The 23,455-nt window shown below is 38.2% G+C and overlaps 1 protein-coding gene across 1 annotated transcript in view; it reads right to left on the bottom strand.

Annotated features, from left to right (window-relative positions):
* Positions 1-1,657: 1,657 nt before the first annotated feature.
* Positions 1,658-23,455, bottom strand: part of pggt1b (protein geranylgeranyltransferase type I, beta subunit) — a 46,776-nt gene continuing 24,978 nt past the window's right edge. Inside the window, exons 6-9 of the mRNA XM_052019462.1 lie at positions 13,450-13,495; positions 6,115-6,299; positions 2,403-2,511; positions 1,658-2,148 (exon numbers count right to left, since the gene is read on the bottom strand). Of these exons, the coding sequence (XP_051875422.1) occupies positions 1,967-2,148; positions 2,403-2,511; positions 6,115-6,299; positions 13,450-13,495 (522 nt within the window). The 3' untranslated portion in view covers positions 1,658-1,966. The remainder of the gene's footprint in view (positions 2,149-2,402; positions 2,512-6,114; positions 6,300-13,449; positions 13,496-23,455) is intronic.

The raw sequence follows: 23,455 nt of genomic DNA, 5'->3' as shown, positions 1-23,455 counted from the left end.
ACTAGTTAATCTCATTTAGGCACACTGAAGTCTGAATATAAAGATCAACTCCAATTTTTTTTTACCATTTAGCAACTACGCCAACAGATTGGGATCGTCTCTAAATTCAATCTGCACATCTGAAAAACAGAGGGAGTCACCTCAGTTTCTACACCGAGACCCCTGCAGTGTTAAATCAAGGATTATGGGAATTCATAAATCTTATGCTGACATAACAACATTTGAAATGTAGATTCAATGTGGAAATTAAGTGCTCTGAATGCAGTTGATTGATACTTTAATAGATTCTTGAACCAATTCTAATGAAAAGCTTGACCACATTCACAGGTAGGCCTCGATGAGCCTTTTATTTGTTTAGCCTTCACTGATGGAAACTATGAAACTTTCAAAAAAATCCACAAAATTAATAGGTTTAAGGTGCTGGGGAGTAAATATAGAGGAGATGTCAGGGGTAAGTTTTTTTACTCAGAGAGTGGTGAGTGTGTGGAATGGGCTGCCAACAACGGTGGTGGAGGTGGATACGATAGGGTCTTTTAAGAGACTGTTGGATAGGTACATGGAGCTGAGATAAATAGAGGGCTATGGGTAAGCCTAGTAATTTCTAGGGTAGGGACATGTTCGGCACAGCTTTGTGGGCTGAAGGGCCCGAATTGTGCTGTAGTTTTTCTATGCATGCTTGCCAACTTTTAACATTTTCCCCTCCACAAGTTAAGGCATAAAGAGCAAGAATAAGATTTTCAGTATCCTTTCTATGACCTTCAGCAAATAGGAAAGAAGAGACATTTATCAATGTTAAGGTTATTTACTTCTCTGATATTGTTAAATATGTTAGGTTTAGTAGAGAACTAAAAATATGGAATGAGAAAACATTCTGCAAATTAAACTATTCTTATCTCACTGGAAAATGAATTCTGTCCTCTAATGGTTGAGAGAAATATGGATCCAGAATTTTTCTAAGGAGAGTTCCTATATTGGTATAACATAAAACTTTATTTATACAGCACAGTAACAGGCCCTTCTGGCCCAATGAGTCTGCGCCACCCATTTTAAACCCATGTTAATCTACCCGAACGTCTTTAGAATGTGGGAGGAAACCGGGTCACTGGAAGAAACCCACGCAGTCATGGGGAGAATGTACAAACTCCTTTCAGACAGCGATGGGAATCGAATCCCGATCGCGGGCGCTGCAACAGTGTTGTGCTAACCACTACTCTATCGTGCTATGCCATGCTACAAATAATTGAAGGACTTTTCACAAGAGGTTACAGCAGCCTAGTTATCCTCATTACAATGATCTACTCAGACAGAAAGCAAATTGGACCATAAAAGATTCTGGGAGTTTAAGAATTTGCAAGTTATAACAGATTGCAAGAGCAGGTCTGAGGAAAACCTCTCCTGGCAGGTGAATCAGATCTTGAGTTCATCCTCCAAAAATAATGTTGACAAACTGATGCACTATAGTGCATTTTCAATGTACTTGATGAAAAATTGATAGCTTTCCATATAAAGACACAACTTATTAATTTTGTCAGAGTTTAACTGAAGAATTTTAAAAATGATTAGAGAAACTGCTGAAATGTTAAGCACAGAAATTTGGAACAAGAACATCTGAAGTATTCAATGTGAACACAAAAATCAGAGAGCAGCAGACATTATTACTTATTATTTATTAAATGCTCAAAATTCTTTAGAAAATTAGTATAAATGATTTCTTACAGAATATAGACAAACCTCCACTCACTCAAAACATATATTCAATGCATTATCAGAATTCAGAGCAAATAGCAATTGGTCTATTTACTGACCAATGATAATTGTTTAAAAGGAACATTCTGTACAGCTGTCTTTTTAATATGGAACCTCAGCATTCAAACAAGACTTTTTTTTTCCTAAGGTGATGGCTTTTTCCTTGGGCAAAAATATTCAACCTAGTTTCAGTTTTATATTTTTTTTGCTACCATGTTTGTCATGTGTAGTCAGGCACAGATTCTGAGTGTTGCTCCAGCTCCTGAGTCTCTGCTGTCTGGTGCAGGTGCTGGAGGTGCTGAAAAGCCCTTATGCTCATATTCAATGCAGGATGTACTTTGCAAACACCAGCCTCTCCAATTAAAGAAAGACCACAGACCCCAAAGTATGCATGCAAAGCATCTGAAACAGACAAATAACATTCAGGATTAGGAGAAAGTTTGAAGAAAAACACAACACAGGATTTAAAACTGGATGAAAACATTTAATCCACTAATAACAAATCTAATCACATTTGTCTTAGAAAGATTTATTTTCTAATTTTAACTCTTCCTCTCCACTAAAAAGGTTGCGTAAATAAAAAGGTGGTATCTTCAACAGGAACTTCTGCTTTGTTTACATGTATTTATATTCCAATTACTAAATTTCAATTTTACCTGGATGACTATCGGGCCATTTTGCAAATCCACCAACAATGCGATCCTGGGTCGACAAAATGTAATTTCTGTTTTTCTCAAAATTAGTATACTGGAAAATCTGCAAAAGCTTCAAAAATAGTTTAACAACTATATTCACTATTCTTTTAGTTACTATTTCCCACAAGCCGGCATCCTCATTGCACTATAAAGAGTCACAAAAACAATTACTGCTCTGTGTGTAAAAACACTTTGTTGTTGCTTGCAAATTGCCTCTGTAAATCTATTTACATTTCACTTTTTGCATGACCAAATAGTTCCATGTAGAATTACTTTCTAAAGTGTATTCAATATAATGGAGATGAACTTAACGTCATGCACACTACAAATAAAATCAAAGTTATAATTGAGACACGAGACTGCAGATGCTGGAATCTGAAGCAACAAACAATCTGCTGGAGGAACTCAGTGGGTTGAGCAGCATCTGTGGGAGGAAAGAAATTGTCGACATTTTGGGTTGAAACCCTGCATCAGGTCCTGACCCGCTGATTTCCTCCAGGAGATTGTTTGTTGCTTGAAATTATAATTATTGGATTCTTTTATAACATTACCTGAAAGACACCAAAGGAAACTCTAGCATTTTTGAAATAAAGCTATAAAGTTTAATATCTAGCTCAAAGGACTGAATCTCTGAAAATTCAACATTCGCTCAGTAACTTAGTGCCAACCTAATTATGTGGTCAACCCCCTGTATGTGACATCCTAAACATATTAATCCAACAACTATTTCAGCCCAAAAACATCATTTTGCTCTGTTTTTATTTTTAAAGATATCTGGTGCTTCTCATCAGTGAGTTCAGGCTACAAACTAAGATTAGTTCTATTGTCCTAGGCATTTCCCACCAGTTCTCTTCCACTGAACCTGACTCCAGTCCCTTACAATCTTTGAAAATATTAAACTGTGCATTCCAAGATCAATTAATATTTTCATATAGCAGCATCAGTGTATTCGAAGCAAAATGTATTTACATGCTCCTTTCAATAAGTTCTGAAAGTGCATTTTGAAATGCCTTTTAAGTGCAGTCATTGCTTTAATGTACAAAATCCATCAGCCAATTTATCTAACCACATTTTTCCCACTCACAAAAATGAGGTTAGATAAAGTATTTTAGTTATGTTAATTGAGGAATTTCAAGTCCATAATATTCTCTCCACAATATTCTAACACTCCATAATAGTGTCTCCATAGTATTCTGACTGGGTCAAGAATGCTAGCCACTGCTGACACTTCACTAGAAAATCAAAAGCATGAAATTCTTGACTCAAGGATTAAAGCTAAAAATGGATACATTTTACCCTCTATCATCTTTATTTAATAATCTAAAATCAATTTCTAAAAAACAACTCAGCTGACACCATACAGAGCTTTGGTTTAACCTCACTCACAGATTCTTCCAGGCACTTCTAATGCCTTCAAATATTTCTTAAACATTAGGCAAAATTCTTGCGTTTTAAACAAAATATTCTCCACTGCTCTTTTTTATACTAGTAAAGCAAAACTAATGGTTGATTAAAGAAAAAGTTTAAAATAGGACATTATAATGAGTGATTTGGGTTCATTTCACTTAGTACATCATGGTTCTGTCACTATTCAGAATATTTAGCTGTAACTCAATACTGACATTCCAAAAAAATACAAAGTTAAATTTAATACAAAAGTCACTATATTCTTATATCTTTGTAAACATACTCCTGTTCTCATCCACAGCAGGTTTCTAATCTATCACAATACTTGTAAGGTACCTCATCTAACCTTGGACTGAATCATGCTGCAAGTAGCCCTGCTCTGTGGACTTGCCACCCACATTAATCATCTGCCCACACTTGCCTTTTCTGGATGCAAAGAGCCGAACCATATGACCCTCCACACCCAATAGGCAAGTAGGCAGAACCGTGGACTGTCTATCATTTTGATTTGCTCCAGTTATTCTGAACAGCACAGGCATGATGGCCAGCGGCCAATCTGGCTGCCCTCAAACTAGCAAATTGGATACTTTTGAGTGGAGAAAGGTGAAGCAAAGTGAGAATATTTTTTTCCAGGAAATGAAAACAAGTACACAAAAATAAAACCTTTTTCAGAATTGTAGTAATGGAGAATTGCAGCTGTATAAAACTTTGGTTAGGCCACACTTGGAGTATTGTGTGCAGTTCAAGTTGCTGCATTACAGGAAGGATTTGGATTTTTTGGACAGGGTACAGAAGAGGTTTGCCAAGATGCTGCCTGGATTAGAGAGTATTAGCTCTAAGAGGAGATTGGACAAACTTGGATTGTTTACTCTGGACTGTCAGAAGAGGTATACAAAATCATAAAAGAGGCATAGATAGGGTACATAGTCAGAGACCTTTTCCCAGGGTGTAAATGTCAGATATTAGAGCTTTAAAGAGGGGGAAAGTTTAAAGGAAATTTACAAGGCAAGTTGCTTTTTTATTTTTACAGAGAGCAGTCGGTGCCTGGATCATACTGCCAGGGGAGGTGGTGGAAGTCGATTAGCAATGTTTAAAAGGCATTTAGATAGACACACGAACAAGCAGGAAATGGGGGTATATATAGACCATGTGCAGACAAATATGCAGTTTAAATTGGCATCATGGTTGGCGCAGGTATTGTGGGCTGAAGGGCCTATTCATGTGCTGTACTGTACTGTTCTGTGTTCCAGAACCGTGTACTTTTGCTTTCAAATTCCATTTGTATGCACTATCTTCTCATTATGTATGGCTAATTTAATATCTAGATAAAACCTAACAACCTTCACATGGAGAGGAATTTCTTCAGCAAATTATATATTGGGAAAGTCAAATATGAGTAAGAGAAACTCATTACCACCCAACTGATCAGCAGGTCTCCAGACTGAACACAGTTTGGAAGAATCACATGGGGAAGAGAGGATTCAATGTAATTTACAGGGGACTGTGTGTTCAGGTGCAACACAAGTTCAGCAGTATCATGACTGATCAAGTGCTCAAGAATGCAGCCAACAGAGCAGCCGCAGCAATAGACTGCTTCAGTTCATTTGTACTGACCTGATCTACTCGTCATGGGTAATTTTCATCAATCCATCACCTGAAATTCCTGTTTTAAACCCTGCCATGTAACAATAAAAAGGCAAAGTTCTCATGTGGCCAAGCCCAAGGTTAGGGACGTCATCCAAATTCTGGATCACAGGCATCCAGACAGCCAGGGCAACAGTCCATATCTGTAAACCTCATTCACCTGAAATTGCTTTGGTGACAGGGAGAAGGTAGAAGGAAATGAATTTTTTTCCAGTTTTCTGCCCTAATAGTACACACTGATCCCTGGGGAAGATAATCACTCATCGAAGATTAATTTAATCAATTTTTATAGGCCAGTTTTTAAGTGGAGTGAGCTTTGCTAAGGGTAAGTAGGTCACTGGAAGCAGAAATCCTGATGATGGGGAGTTGTCAGGGTGGTAGCCTGCCAAAAACCCCACAGGCAAGCTACCTTTACTTGGGGTGGCACGTAGATGGGTCTGAAAGCAAGAACCAACACAGAATTTTTGCAGGAATCAAGTTTTCGCCATCAGCTTGATCCAGGCAAATCCCTCAACTTGTGTACTAGACAGAAACACTGGGAATCCAGTCATAGAATAGAAACAAAATTAGGAGCTCTCATGGAAAATACTTCAGTACAAGAAAATTCCAGAATTTTAATTACCTTTAGGGTTGCACCAACCCAGAAAGAGTAGCAGGTATCTACAGGTTTGTTGGGTCGTCCATGAAAACCATTCTGCTGTCTCATTATACACCACCGTCTTATTCTATTTAATTCTTTCTCAGAGAAGACTTCATTCAATTTACCCATCAGACAAAGTGAAGCAATGGCACAAAAGGTAGATCCACCTGTTAGTGACCAATACAAAAGAGCACACATTGTTTAAAAAAAGATTAATGCAGATACTCCTGACATTTCATTTCACATAATATAGCAACATAAACTAGACATGGTTTTCCTAGATTCACTCTGGGAGGAGGGAGTAACAGACAAAGGAAATGGATTCCAATTTTGACAACATACAAGTTATGTGTCCATGTGAATCAAATCACTTCGGCTGTATACAAGGCTTTAAACAGAATGGTGGAAGGAGGGTCTTGGATAGAGAAAGTGAGAAAGGACAATGTGATAGTGAAGCCCAGTGAAATGGATGAAAATAAGGGGAGTCTCCTGAAGGAAAGAACATCAGCATCTAACTGGATAGATGAATTAATGACACAAAGAAGAAATACATGGGATAGTTCAGAATACTAACCTTTCAGGAAAAAAAGTCAAAATGAACCTGATAACAAAGAACGGGGTAAAGCCAGTAGGGAGGAACATCATAACTCAGCAAATCTAGTAGAATGAGTTTGGATGGGCCAACAACAGCAAGGGCAAGGTAAAAGCAACAGCTACAATTTAAAGAATTTGTGCATAGTTTACAGCAAAAGTAATGGAGAAATTAATGGAACTGAAAGGCGATAATTTCCCAGGATCCAAATACCAAGGTTTTGAAAGAGGTAGCCAGGGTGATAATGGATGCACCAAATGTCACTGTCCAAAATTGCAGATTCCAGAATAATTCTCAGTCTTTTGGCGGGAGGTTGCAGGGTGGAGAAGGGGAGCGAGAGAGAGAGAGAAAGAAAAACAGGAAATTATAAAGTAGTTGGCCTGTTATCATTGGCAGGAAAATGCTAGAATCTGGTAGGATCTAGGTTCTTTAATAAAGAGATGGCAGAGCACCTAGAAAATAACAGGATTAGGTAAAACTAGCAGGGATTTATGAAATGGAAACCACATTTGACAGAGGTTGTGTCTCATGTTCTTTTAAGGTAGTGACCAACAGAAAAAATAAGGATGAACTTGTGGGTATCATTTATTTGGAAATTCACAAGGCTTTTGACAAGTTGCCAGACAAGAGATTGTTAAACAAAATTAAAGCACATGGGACTAGCAATAACATAATAGTGTTTATTGAGGATTGGTTAAAGGACAGAAAACTATGGGAAAAAACAGGGTTTTCATACTGGGAGACTGCAGATAGAGGGATGTCGCAGGGATTGGTGCTACTGCCTCCAGTTGTTCAAAATCTATATCAATGAGAGGGCGAAGGGAGATCCTATATCAAAGGGAGAAGACGTTACATATTCAAACCTGCAGATGATATCAGGCTAGGTAGTGGTGGGGATTGAAGAGGATGCAGAGAGGTTTCAAGATGAAATAGGTTAGGTGAATGGACAACGGCATGTTATTTTTATAGAATCTTCAGGATCTGGGTGTCACTGGTAAGGCCAGCGTTTACTGCTCACCCCCAATTATCCTTGTACTGAATGAGCTGATAGATCATTTCAAAGGACATTTAGAGTCAGGTAGGTCTGGCGTTATATATAGGGCAGACCAGGTAAACATGCCAAGTTTTCTCCTGAAGGACATTAATGAGATTACAACAATCTGGCAGATTCTGCAGTCATCGCTACTAATAATATATACTTTTTTTTAAACTTTCCAACCTCCACATTGTTAACTAATATAAACTCCACAGCTGCCATGATGGAATCTGAACTCTGATTTCTAGATTGTTAGGCTCGGCCTCCAGATTATTAGTTTGGTATCTTAACCAGTTGAAGAGTACATCATTGTACTCTTGGATGGAATGATGTGGAAATATGCAAGGTCATCCTCTTCGGTAGAATAAAAAAGGTGGAATTTTTTTTTAAAATGGTGAAAGAGTGGAAAGGTTTTGGTGTTGAACCCGGATGCTCTTGTACAGCAAGCAATTAGGAAGTCAAATGGTATCTTAGCTTTTACTGCAAGAGGAATTACTATAATTATATAAAGTCCAAGTGACATTGTATTTGGAATATTTTGTATCTAACAAATGTTATATTTGAAATAGGGAGTGCAAAGAAAGTTCAACAGATTGATCCCTAGAATGGGGGAAGAGGTGAGATGAGATTAAGCAGATTGGGACTAGACTCTCTATAGTTCAGAAAAATGAGGGGTGGTCTCATTAAAAACTCTTATGGGGCTTGACTGGGTTAACGCAGAGCTGATATTTCCTCTGACTAGGGTGGTGGGAGCAAGATGAGAAGATACCTCACAGGGTAATGAATATGCAACTCGATCCTTGACTTCTTGACCAACAGACTGCAATCAGCAAGGATAGGCAGCAACACCCCTGCCACGATTATTCTCAACAACAGAGCCCCATAAGGCTGCGTCCTCAGTCCCCTACTCCACTCCTTATACACTCACAACTCTGTGACCAGATTCTGCTCTAACTCTATCTACAAGTTTGCAGATGATACCACCATAATGGGCTGCATTCAAATAACTGAGTCAGAGTACAGGAAGGAGATAGAGAGCCTAGTGATATGGTGTCATGACAAGAACTTTTCCCTCAATGTCAGCAAAACAAAAGAGCTGGTCATTGACTTCAGGAAAGGGGGTGGTGTACATGCTCCTGTTTACATCAATGGTGCTGAGGTCAACAGCTTCAAGTTCCTAGGAGTGAACATCACCAATAGCTTGTCCTGGTCCAACGACGTACACACCATGGCCAAGGAAGCTCACCAGTGCTTCTGCTTGCTCAGGAGGCTAAAGAAATTTGGCATGTCCCCTTTGACCATCACCAATTTTTATCAATGCACCATAGAAATCATCCTATTCAGATGCACAAGCTTGATATGGCAACTGCTCTGCCCGTGACCACAAGAAGCGACAGAGAGTTGTGGACACAGCTCAGCACATTACAGAAACCAGACTCCCCTCCATGGACTTTGTCTATATTTCTTGCTGTCTTGGTAAAGCAGCTAACATAATCAAAGACCCCACCCATCCCAGACTTCTCCCCCCTCCTATCGGACAGAAGATACAAAAGCCTGAAAGCACATACCACCAGGTTCAAGGACAACTTCTATCCGCTGTTATAGACTTTTGAATGGTTCCCTGGTACAATAAGATGGACTCTTGACCAACACTTTATTCCGCATCCTGTTTTTGTTTTTACCTTGAATTACCTGTTGTAATGAAATGATCTGTATGGACTGCATGCAAGACAAGTTTTTCACTGTACTTCGGTACATGTGACGATAATAAACCAATTTACCCAAGAGTACTGGGAGGCTTAGTCATTGAGTATATTCAAGACAGATAAACAAATTTTTTGGGTATTAAGCAAATCAAGGCATATGACATCAGTTTAGCAAAATGATGCCACCGCCATGATCATACTGAATGAGGGCATGAGAGGCAAAACGGTCCAATTCTGCTTCTATTTTTTGTGTTCATATAAACTTGATCAAAAATCAGTGTTATTTGACCATCTTTATATTTGCTGTAATTCAGTGTGAAAACAAGTTGTGCATGGAAACCAAGATTTTATACATTGGGCATTGAAGACAACTGAAAAAACAATCTGGTTCATCTAAAGCTGGTTCAGAATCCATCAAGAGAGAAGATAATCCCTGAAGGTATAAATTTACATCATGCTCATTTCTGTTTGAATTAAACGTTACATATGTGTCCAGATACAAGAACAAAGGTTTCACCTGGTGTGACAGATCACATTTCATTTTGGTTCTTTCAATTTGTATGCACTTTGCAGCTTTTAAGATAGTCTGCGCATCTTACAAGTATTGTTAATGATTGCTGTAAAATAAAATTTGATTGGATTTTGTACATTGATTTGGGAAATTTAATGAATCAAAGTAAAATTTCTTTTTGTAGTATTCTCTGAAAGAATGTTAATGGTGGACTGTTGGTCTTTTGTCCTACTTGGCCTAACAGGTTCAAATAAGCCTTTCTACTGGATCAAGCAAACAGCCAATATTCTAGTCTTCACTTGTGCCAACAAAAATATGAAAAGTTCATTATAGCTTTACTTTATAAGTATACTTTAAAGTAATATCTTGTATAAAGTAATATATAATATACTTATATAAAGTATACCTTTAAACTAAAAACCTTGTAGGCCTCTGGATTAGTAGGTGCTGACAGAGTAGCTGAGATAAATAACAGCAGTGCAACTTGCTGATGGTTCAAATTGTAACCACTATACACTGGGGAAGGAATGAATATTTTAGGGCGCTATGAATACTTTAGGGCATCACTTTCTAGACTTCTGCCTTGTAAGTGGTGGAAAGACTTTGGGGTGTCAGAAGGTGAGTCACTTGTCACAAAATACCGAGTCTCTGACAATAAGTACATAAAAATAATACACCATTTGGCCCTTTGAGTCTCCTTCACCAATCACCAAGATCACAGCTGATCTTTTACCTTATGACTATTTTCTGCACTATTCCTATACTCCTCAAATCCATTAATATTCAGAAATTATTGATCTCTATTTTGAATTAACTTAGTGACCAAGCCATCACAGCCCTCCAGGGCACAGAATTTCAAAGATCCACCATTCTCTGCATGAAGAAACTGCTTCTCATTCTAGTCCTAAATGACCTACATGTTATTGAGAAATGCCGATACAAAACTCCTCAGCTAGGGAGATATCCCTCCCCTCTGCATCTAGCCAGATGAGCCTGTAAGAGTGTTATAAACTTCAATACAGTCTTATTCTACTCAATCTCTTATCATTTGGCCAACCCACCATTTTTGAAACTATAGTCTAGTGAATCTTTGCTGAATTCCCTTTATGACAGGTATAAGCTGTTTTAGGTAAGGAGACCAAGACTGTACACAATACTCCAGGTGTGGTCTCACCAAAACCCTGGATAACAGTAGCAAGATGTCCTTACTCCTGGCCTCAAATCCTCTTGCAATAATGGTTAAACCAATTGTTTACTGCACTACACATTGGCTTTCAATTAATTTTGTACAATTTGACTCCTTTGGATTTAACAGAAAAGCAAAATATTCTTTATGTGATGAATGGTTGGATAATCTTGATATTCAAAGTGGATAACTTCACATTGTTCCACATTATACTGCATCTACCAAGTTCTTTCCCACTCGCTCAGCTTGCATCCACTCCCTTGAAGCCTCTTTACATCCTCCTCCCTACCCACAAACCACCTCATTTTGTGCCATCATCAAATTTGGAAATATGACTTTGGTCCTCTCAAATAGTTGATAAAGATTGTGAATAGCTGGGGAGCTAGCACTGGTCTCCGCAGTACTCCATTAGTCACAGCATGCTAACCTAACATTCATTTATTCTCACCTATTTGCTTTCTGTCCAATGACCAATTCTCAAAATATAATCAGTATGTTACCCCCTTATTCCAGTAGATTGAGCAAACAATTTCCCTTTCATAAATCCATGACGATGCTGCTTAACCCTAGTATTCTTTGAGGACTGTTGTTAGATTCTTCACTACAGAGTCCAGCATCCTCCTTGCCACCAAAGTTAAGCTTACAGGTTGGTAGTTCCCCTTTTCCTTTCTCCCTCCCATCTTAAATAGTGGAGACAAATTTGCTACCCTCCAATTAAAGGAAACAATTCAATAATTTATAAAATTTTGCAAAATGATCAAAGCATTCACAATCTCTAGTACTTAAAAAAAATTATACTCATTTCCTTTGGTTTCTCATTCTCACTAAAGGCTTGGGTTCTCTAGAACATCTCACACAAGGGTGGACTGTTTCTTTTGCTTGGGAGTTGCGAATGGAATTGAACATTGTGCAATCATCAGCAGTTATCCCCACATCTGACCTTATAATGGAAGACAGTCCTTGAACAAGCTGAAGATACAGACTTCCAAAAAGGGATGCTATAAAGGTCTGCCAATAAAAACTTCCCTTTGCCTACACCTGCTCATGTTGTATTAGTTTAAAGGGACTGCTACCAATAGTTGTGATATCATCAATCACCTGAGCAGCTAATTACATTAAAACATTCAGACATGAAACTGGAACATAATTAACTTATTAAGGCTTGGTCTCCTTGGAGAAAAAAAACTCAGATGCGATGGAAGTATACAAGATCATGACATTTAGAAAGGGTAAATGCTTCCCCTTTTCAGAATGGTTCACAGACCAGGGGACAATATAAAGAATATATGAAGAAAATTTTAATAATGAGTTAAGGGTGGTTACAATATCAAACATTGCTGGCAAGGGTGGTGAAAACAGTCGATCAGGGCTTTCAACAAGGAAGCTGGTGGGCACTTGAAGGTAAATGATTTGCAGGGCTATGAGAAAAAGCATTAAAATAGTACCGATAAAGTTGTTCTACAATAGACCATCTCCTATGCCAAAATTATTCTTTCCTATTATACACACCACTAAATACTGAAACATGATTAAAATAGGAGCTTTTAATAGGACCTTTTAAACAACATTTTAAAAACACATTTTGACATATTTATGTAAATAAATCACAATACACAAACTTAAAATTATGCTCTTTTTCTCTTTTGGCTAAATAGTACGCTAGTTTATTCTGGATTCATCTACGCTTAAAAACTCATGAACATTACAGTTAGACTACAAAAGCTTCAATTCACACAAGTTCAAGCAATTTCAACTTGAATGCAGTGAAGAGGGCTGCAAAGAGTGCTGCTTGTGAAGATACATTGGATCAACTGTAACAATGGGATCTCTATCTCAATGTTGCCATCAGTTCCATTAAGTAATGACTGCAAGCACCAACGGGTTCATTGCTGCTACAAAATCTGGATGGATAGTTCTGCCGTATGTGAAACAAGGCAAGGCCAATGATCCCCAGAGTAAACCATGTTAATTCTGTAAATGGATAATGTGAGCAAGTAGACAATTTAATCTCAGAGATTTTATTTTGCTTCCTGGGCTTACAGTTACTTAATGTATACTTCAAGAAAATTTGGGCTACAGAACTTGCATGCGAAGAATCTGGTACATAAGAGCGACATTTTATTCTGAAGCATTGGGATCAGGTGTGGCAACATTTCAGATAAAGGCAACAGTTTTGAAAATCACTAAGTACATGAAAAAATGTAAAAGATACAGTTTACTGGATGAAAGAGGTGTTTACCAAGACAATAAGAAGAATGTTATTTTCTACTATAAGTATGTCCTTACCATGTGATTCCAGTCCAGCTCCTTGGGCAAGTCCATTGTCATATGACTGAAGGAAAACAAAAATTTAAATACATTTCCCAAATAGTAAATCAGCAACATGCACCAAATAAACTACAACAAAATGAGAATTAAGGGCAGTAACACATCTAGAGATTGAACCTCAAAATGATACTGCCAATGCTTTTAGTATTGATTTTGCTCAGTTTACGGATCACTCTGATCAACAGAAACCTAAGGTTATCATCAGCTTCGCACGTACTGAAACAGCACTCATTTATCATGATGATAAATTTCAAGAGAAAAACAAGCTAGTGTTTGCCTAAAAATAGAAATGTTGTGGCCGAAATTTTTTAGATGAAATGGCTGGTGTTTCAGTAGTATACTAAAAGCTAATCTGTAACACATGAAAATGTATTCATCTTTACTGTAGTTCCATAAGAACTCAAGGAGCAGGAGTAGACCAATCAGACCTTCCACTTTTCTGTCATTAAGCTGACATTCTACCTCAACTCCACATCCTCGCATCCAAAAATGAATCACCATATCTGTAGTTCAGTAGGGCCAAGAACTTCAAAGATTCACAACTGCTGAGGGAAGAGATTTCTCCGAAGCTCAGACATAAATGGGTAACTGACATTTCAGTTTGGTCTCCCATGCCATGGGAAATTTTCACACAGTATCTACTGCAGCAAGCCCCTTAATATTTTCTAAGTATTTATCAAATATATTGGTATATTAAATATCCACCCAAAATTTGCAAAAACTGCAAGGCTAAGATTGAAATTCTCTTCACATTGATTGCCATCCACAAATTAGCTTTCTGTTTAATTTAGTCAGTATATTCGCATCTTCTTCTGTTCTAGAGCTCCAGTGCAGTTATATTTGTATTATAATTTTTCACCTGGAAACATTTTGTCCCTCAAGCCTATTATGTCATTAAACAAGATTGGATCTGTGATTGTTAGGTATTACAACTTCAAGACTTAAATTTAACTGATCTAGCATCAAATGTTTCCAGGAAGTAACTCCAAATTTCCACTAGAAAAATTATGCTACAGAGGTTGCAGAAAAGATTCACAAGGATGTTGCTGGGTCTGGAGGGTTACAAGGAGAGGCTGGATAATCTGGGAGTTTTCCCTGGAGCGAAGGAGGCCAAGGGGTGACCTAATAAAACATTTATAAAATTATGAGGGGCTTATTTAAGATGGACTGTCAGTTTTTTTCCAGGGTAGGGAGTCCAGAACTAGAAGGCATAAGTTTAAAGTGAGGGGGAAAAGATGCAAAGGGGACCTGATGGCCAAATTTTTCCACCGAGAGGGTGATGACTATGTGGAGCGAACTGCTGAGGAAGTGGTAGGAATGGGTACAATTACAATATTTAAAAGATATTTGGACAGCTACATGGATAGGAAAGGTTTCGAGGGATTTGGGCTAATTGTAGGCAAATGGGACTAGCTCAGGAACACGCCTTGGTTGGCATGGACGAGTTGGACCAAAGGGTCTGTTTCTGTGCTGTATAACTCTATAAAAATAGCTTTTAACTTCACTCCATTGAAAGGTTGGTTTCAATTTTTTAGAAAATGCCCAGATTCCCCAACTAGTCTATTGACCTTCCCTATCAATTAATCTTAGCATCTTAAAAATGTCAAATCATTCCATAACTTTCTAAATTCCAGAAAATACAACTCTGGTCTACAAATGTCTCAATATAAGTCTTGGAGTCCAGGTATAACCAGCAAATCCAAGCTTTACGCCCTCCAAGGCCATGGCTTTTATCTTTCATAAGGTAGTGGGCCCAGAACTAATGACACGAGACAACCATTCAGCCCATGTTGGCTTCCAGGACAACAACCCCATTATTTCCCTGTACCTCTACAACTTATTCTCTCTCATACATTTCTATCAATTCCCTTTGGATTGTTGCTATTAACCTACACTTTAGGGTAACTTACAGTAGCCAATTAACCTATGATTGGGTCTTTGGGGTGTGAGAGGAAACAGGGCACCAAGAGGAAATCTATGTGGCAACGAGCTTTAACTTCAGCCAGTTTCTTGAAGGACATCAAATACCCTTTGTAAGTCCATACAAGCAAACACTGTACACATTTCTTCATTCTCTTCTTCAAAAAATTCAGCCAGATTTGTCAGGCATGGCCTACCCTGTATAAATCCATGCTGGCTTTCTCAGACTTGCTGACTGCTTTTAAGATGTTCATTCACTCGACCTTTAATCGTAGACTCAAATAACTGTTCAACAATAGATGCTAGATGCAACTTATCTTTAAATCCCTCTATTTGCCTCTCTCTCCTTTTTAAACAGTGAAACAATTTGTGCATTTTTTCCCCCAATCTTAAGGTAGTTATTAGAAGATTTAATTTAAGGTGCATTCAATGTTCTCACTGACTTATTTTAAAAACCTGGGGCAGAAACCATTCGTCATGCATACTGCCATTATTCATTTTTATTTTACTCATGTTAATATAGGCAAACTTCCATTTCCACAATAAATTCCTTGGTTTGTTCAGCATGCTGGCCTCTTCCTCTGCAACCAGTGCTGATACCAAGTATTTTTTTCCAATATGTCCTCCATTTTCTCATTTTCATTTACAATATCATTATCAGTTTCCAAGTGGAGCAACCAAGGCCTTTTTTGGACAATTTTAAAATCATACCCATTTGTGTATTCCTGAAATGTGTTAAGCCTGATTTGAAAAATCAGCATTGAGCACTTGGAAGTATACTTTGGAGATGATTATCATGAGTGTTGCAAAGCTGAAGGAATTTAAAAAAGAACTGACAAATTATGTTGATCCCTTTGATGAAATTCACTTTGTGGGTGGGGGGGGGGGATATTGTGAAGGAATTGCAATAAAATTTCTACTTTTCTATGCAAGCATATATCTTTACCTACACGATAAAATATTACATTGTTGGAACTATGTGATATCATTGTATTAGAAGGGAGAAACAGTCAGGGAAATATCATCTGACTTTTTATGCATATTGTAGTACTTTGCTGTAAGAAATCCAAGTAGAGAACAAATTAAGTTATTTTGCAAATTGTTTTGAGATCAAATCTATTTGTTTGATGCAACCTCAATTCCATTTTCAATGAGCAACTTCACTTGTACGGAAGAACCCATTCTTCTTTATTGTCCGTTTGTGGAGGAATAGGCCATTCTGGCCACTCAAGTCCAGCAGGTAGAGGGAATGAGCTTGAAAAAGAATATTTAATATTCCACCTCTTAAGAGGAGAGGAAACTCAGATGGGACAGCTTGTTTAAGCAAGTGTATATGGGCCTGTTGAAGGCCTGCCAATGTAGAGCTGATCACATTCTCAGTGTCTTCATTCTTTCACTTTAAATGCAAAACAACACTGCAGAGTAGGCTAAGCTCCAATCTGCAGTCAATCAGCCCACAAATGCAGTTTCTGTAGACAGCTGAACCTTTGAAATTCAGAGTCCACAATGGAGTGACAAAATGAAATTTGATCAGATAGATGCATGAAAGAAAAAATTGGAGGCGGTAAGGATAAGTCGAGTCAATATAGAACTGCTTGTTCTTGAGACATATAAACCCCAATGCAGATTGGTGGGTTGAACACCAGTCTCCATGTTTAACTGAAATATTTCCAGGTTGCAACTTAAATACAATAAGGAGCAAAAATTGTGGGAATAATTGAGAACGAGAGTAAGAGCTTCAGAGAACAGAGCAAATGAGCGACTTACATAAATGGGGAAAAGAAGTCAATGCAGGCACAAGGAGAGAGCCATACAAAAGCTAAAACAAAATTGGAGTATGAAGCAGGAAGAGAGCTAATAACCTGAGAGCCTCCAATGGCCCTACACTCAGCTCTGGAGCATCTAGACAGTAAAGACACCGACATTAGACTATCGTTTATTGACTACAGCTCTGCCTTCAATATTATAATCACAAGCAAACTTGTCACCAAACTCCAAGACCTGGGACTCAACACCTCCCTCTGTAACTGGATCCTTGACTTTTTAACCAACAGACCGCAATCAGTGAGGATCAGCAGCAATACCTCCAGCATGCTTATTCTCAACACTGGTGCCCCACAAGGCTGCGTATTCAGCCCTCTACTCTACCCCCTATATACTCATGACTGTGTGGCCAGATTCTGCTCTAACTCCATCTACAAGTTTGCAGATAATACCACCGTTGTAGGCCGTATCTCAAATGGCAATGAGTTGGACTACCGGAAGGAGATAGAGAGCTTAGTAGCATAGTGTCATGACAACAACCTTTCCCTCAATGTCAACAAAACAAAAGAGTTGGTCATTGACTTCAGGAAAGGGGGCAGTGTACATGCACCTGTCTACATCAAAGGTGCTGAGGTCGACAGGGTTGAGAGCTTCAAGTGAACAAAAGATATTGCCAGTCCTTATTTCTGTCCAACCACAACTTTTTGGACTACTTGAATGTAGAATTACATGCTGTGATTTACCACACATTAAATATTACATGTTGTAGCCCAAAAGATAACAGTGATATTTTAGAGACACAAGAGACTGCAGATGCTGGAACCTGGAGAAACAAGCAACCTGCTGGAGGAAATCAGCGGGTTGTACAGGATCTGTGGGGGAGGCTGAGAGAAAAGAATTGTGATATTTCAGGTTGAAACCCTGCATCAGGACTGAATGTGGAGGGGGAAGATAGGCAGTATAAAAGAGGAGAGGGAGAGTGGAGAGACCGGGGCCCAGAAGGTGATTGGTGGACTGAGGATGGGTGAAGAATGACAGGCAGATGAAGCCAGGTGGGGAAGGGGGAGGTTGGAGTTGGGAGACAGAAGCCAGTGAATGATAGGTGGAGGCAGGCAAAAAAAATATCCATTTCACTCATCTCCCAGTTGTTAATAATTTGCACAAAACAGCAAGCATGTCATGGGAAATGTAAATCAGTGCTAGTGGCAGAATTGGATAAAATAAGACACAAAGCATAATCTGAACCGCTGTTATACCAGATCGACAGTAGTGACTGCTAATCCATTTACCAACCATTCCCCCCCAAAAAAACAGATTAACATTGTAATGGTAGTTTGAAATAGAAGTGATTTCAAACTACACACAGTAAATTATTTATATCTAAGTAACATTTGGTCAAAATACATAATGTCCATGGCGAGCTTCAAGACATCACAGGGACTAGAGCAATCTATCACAGCACTGTTCTAGAAAAGTTTATTAAGAAACACTAGTTTTCAAAACAAAATACCTGCACTGCAGGTTAAACTGAAGCTTCCATCTCAATAGAACACTTACTAATACTGTTACAATGGATGCTAAGATTAGTTTATAGTGAAGCTGATTGGCTAGGAGCTTAGGGAATCAAAGGACATTTAGATAAACCTTCAATAAGCAATGACGTATAGGAAATGTACAAGCAACAAAGAAAACTGAATCACTGAGTCTAAAGAGTGGCTGGATATTTTTTTTAAACAATCTTTGCCAATATATTCCATAGATACCTCAGATTTCTCCAGCAATTTTTTTTTTGCAAGTGGCTTTCTATTCCAGCTTTCACTCCTAAAAAGCTGTGGTTCTTTTTGTTCTTTTAATTCCAGTTTTATTTTAAAATTTTCCTATCGGTTTTAAGACGTTGACTCCACAGTAGCACGTACCAGCACAAGTTCATTTTGCTTTGTTGTCAACAATACTGTGTCCGTAAATATAATTTCTCACATTCCTCTCATTGGCTATCTTGCCCTATTTTCAATAATTTATTGGAGATTATGTCATTCTATAGCAGAGATTAGGAGATAAGACTTCTTTCTTTCATTGGCTCAGCATCAAAGCCATGCTGGAATTCTTGACAATCGTTCAAATTTAAGTTGACCCTCAATTTTGCTCTACAATTAAATTAGGCATAGGATTTTGTCATCTTAATTGTTTCTTCAAAGGTCTCTTTTTTTTGCTGAAATAAAGCAAGCTTCCTTTTATACGAGGCTATACATTTACCTCCAATGGGGAGAATAATCATTAGACTGCATGTGTTGAATAGAAGTGATGAAGCTAAACAGATCAAACATATAACAAATACATGATAGTGAAACATAGATGTCAGAAGACAAAGGGGTTTGTTTGCTAAAAATTTAATGATGTTCATTCATGCATAGCTGCAAATACTTGTGGGTACAAGCAGAGGATAGATAGAGTTTCATGAACTCTATTGAATCTTTAAGATATATTTTTAAAGCATCTCAATGTGACAGGAAGGATGTTGCAGGTGGAAAATATGCAAATCACATTTTTGGACCAAATTATTATTTTTTGGTAAGGTTATTAAAATGTTCATAGTTGCAGTTACCCAGCTGATGTCTTTCAATACCTGATCCACCTCTTAATTTATAGCTAGACAGTTTCACAGGACACCTACTTTGCATGAGAGCAGAGTAAGGAGAGCAGCTGATAATGATGAAATATGAAGTAGAAGTTTTGGGACTCTGCCCCATAGCTTATCGCCAGGTATTTCGCAACTAGTAGTTTAGCTAGATCTACTAAATTGAATTCTAAGGCATGTATTCAGGAGGTAGCCATTTGGCCCATCATATTCAAATCAGCCATAGAACAGCACTTTGGTCATTCCCTATTCCCAGCTCTAAAATGCGACTCTTCAAACCCAAGTACTTTTTAAATGTAATGAGAGTTTTGCTTTCACTAACCATTTAGACGGCAAGTTTCAGACCTCCACCATTCTTTTGGTGATTTCAACTCCCCTCCAATTTTCCCTCGTTATGGAACTCTTGGCAAATGAGCCTCTCACTTTTATAACCATCTCCTTTGTTCAAAAGGAAATAATCAAATTCTAATCAGGCTCTCCTTATAACAAAAATTCTCTAACCCTGGCAATTGTTTTGATTGGTTGGCAGTTTTGAGTGCTCAAGATATTTCTTTTCTTGCCTTTGCTCAACCCAGAATATTCTTTGACATCCATGGACAGTCTAGATTTGGGAGTTCCCCCTTTTATTTCATTGGGAATATTTCAGAGTTCTATTTATTTTTTGAATGCTTCCCACTGCTTTGATGCTGATTTACATTCAATTGGAGGCAGATTCAAGAACTTGTCTTCATTCCTCAAATTAAAATATAAAATACTAAGTGGTGTAATTGTTATTTTGTGGTGATTCTATAATTGTCGATAGAAAATCTGCTGGTCTGCTAAATTGGTGTATTCATGACAAAGAAAATAATCCCAGATTCAGATTTTCCAGACTTCCTACAAGATCCTGAATGGATGTGCATATGGAGAGGACATTTCCCCATGGGAGAATCTAGAACAAGGAACCACTCCTTTATTTAAAAAAAATTAACCATTTAAGTTAGAGAAGATGAATCTTTTTCTCAAGAGTGTTAAAGAACTCTCGTTACTCAAATGGCACTTGAAGCAATCATTGAAAATTTTCAAGCCAGAGGTGATAAGCAAGGGGAAGAATGATTACTGCACATACACAATATTCTTATTGAATGTAAAAGCCTAGTCCTGCTCCTAATTTGTATTTTCATAGATATTGCTAAAAGGATATGACAGGCCTCTAGTAATTAGATGTGTCTTGGCTGGTAGCACTCTTTGCCAGAACATAATTGTGAGCTCAAATAATACAAATTCAAGCTCAAGTCACAGTCACAAAGTACGGAAACATGCCTTTAAGCCCACCGTGTATGCACAAACCATTAAGAACCCATTTACATAAATCTTACACTAATCCTATTTTATTTTTCCCACATTCCTATCAACTCCCTCCAATTCTACCACTCATTTATAATAGCCAATTAACCTACCAACACACACACATCTTTGAAGGTGAACAGAATACTGAGCAACTGCAGAAAACCCAGGCGGTTACATGTATCTCCACACACACAACACTGGAAATCAAGGCTACAGCATGCTACATCACTGTGTTTCCCCAAGTCTTAAAAGTAAAAATTGATAGTGACACTCCAATGCAGTAACACGCTACTGGAGGTACTATATTTCAGATGAGACCTTAAACCAAGTGGATGTAAAATATCTCAGACCACTATTTTGAAGAGAAGGGGAAGTTATCAATGGCGTCTGGGCTAATATTTTTCCCTCAATTAACATCACTAAAAGCATCGGAACATCAGATTGCATGGGAAGTTTCCATGCAGAAACTGAGATGGGGCAAAACCAGTGATAAAATGGGAAGTGCAGTAGCCAAACGTCTTGCAAGCATAAGATTTATCACCATTAGCTTTTAGGATCAGAGACAAAAATGAAATTACATTCTGAAACATAATTGTTGCCCTGGATATAATTGCATTATTGTGATAAGTATGGAAGGTTCTTATTGAGTGCAAGACACACAAACATTTCATGACTTGTAAATAATGTTTCCATGACTTGTAAATAATGTTTCCATGCAATTACTCAAGCATCAAACTATAAGTATTATTCAAAAACATAATTGTCTTAAATATCCAGATGGAGGAAAAAATGTTTGTACCTAAGCAACAATTCCATGGTTAAACCTATCTTTATCAAAGGATTTAATACATAGGAAAAATAAATTAGGCATTTTACAAGATTTAAAAACAGTTAAAACAAATCATTATGGTTGCTGAAATAATTTAAAGTTTGGCTACATTTTTGCGAACTCCAACATGTCGGGACACTTTTCTGCAAACAAATTATTAGATATTCCCTCCAATTACTACTGCTGCCAACTCCCTGCTGCTTTTAATCTCATCAGTTGCTAAATATAATCACAGTCGTTGGCCTACTTCTGTCAGTGCAGATGCTTAGTTTAAAGACAACGGGCAAACATACTGATGAAAGTAGAAGAGTAACAGCAAGGGAATGTCAAAGTGTTGATGACAATGAACATGTACGTAATTCAAATCCAGATACCACTGTGTCTGTCCTACATGAATATAAAGATCTTGCACTAAAATAGGGAACCTAGAGCTAATGTAGTACCGGGCACTGGAAGACTGCTCCACAGCCTAGAAATGTTGTCACACCCCTGCTGAGGCATGCTTGGGTATTCCAATATTAATGTGTCACTGCCGTCCTCTTCTACATAGGATTTTAGAACAAGATTTATTCCATTCCAGAGGTACTGGGATATAAAGGGCACCCTCACCTGTTTGCTTATTGATACCATGTAATCCAAGCCAGCTGCAAGTTAGTTCTCATCAGAAGCTAGAGTATACACATATAGAACAGTACAACACCATAGGGGGCCTTCAGTCCACAATGTTGTGCTGACCTATATAACCCTTCTCCACCTCTTATCTTATCCCCCATAACCCTCTATTTTTCTTTCATCCATATGTCTAAGATTCTCTTAAATGACCCTATCTTATCAGCTCCCCCCCTCCACCACCAGCCCTGGGAGTGCATTCCAGGCACCCACCACTCTCTGTGCAAAAAAAAACTACCTCTGACATCTGTCCTGAAATTTCCTCCACACACCTTAAACAGATGCTCTCCAGTATTGCCCATTACCGCCCTGGGGAAAAGGTGCTGACTGTTCACTCCATCTATGCCTCTCATAATCTTACATACCTCTATCAAGTTGCCTCTCATCCTGCGTCACTCCCAAGAAAAGCCCTAACTTACTCAACCTCTCGTCATAAGACATATTCTCTAATCCAGGCAGCATCCTTGTAAATCTCCTCTGCACCCTCTCCACAGCTTCCACATCCTTCCTATAATGTGGTGATCAGAACTGAACACAATATTCCAAATGTGGTCTAACCAGAGTTTTATAGAGCTGCAACGTTACCTCTCAGCTCTTGAACTCAATCCCCCAGCTAATGAAGCCCAGCACATCATACACCTTCTTAACCACCCTATCAACTTGCACGGCAACTTTGAGGGATCTATGTACTTGGACCCCAAGATCTCTCTGTTCCTCCACACCATTAAGAATCATGCCATTAACTTTGCACTCTGCCTTCAAGTTTGATCTTCCAAAGTGTACCACTTCACACTTCTCCAGATTGAACTCCATCTGCA

This window comes from Pristis pectinata, chromosome 7, assembly GCF_009764475.1.
Source record: "Pristis pectinata isolate sPriPec2 chromosome 7, sPriPec2.1.pri, whole genome shotgun sequence".
Lineage (NCBI taxonomy): Eukaryota > Metazoa > Chordata > Chondrichthyes > Rhinopristiformes > Pristidae > Pristis > Pristis pectinata.
Note: the sequence above shows the minus strand (reverse complement) of the source record. Positions and strands in the feature narration are given on the sequence as shown.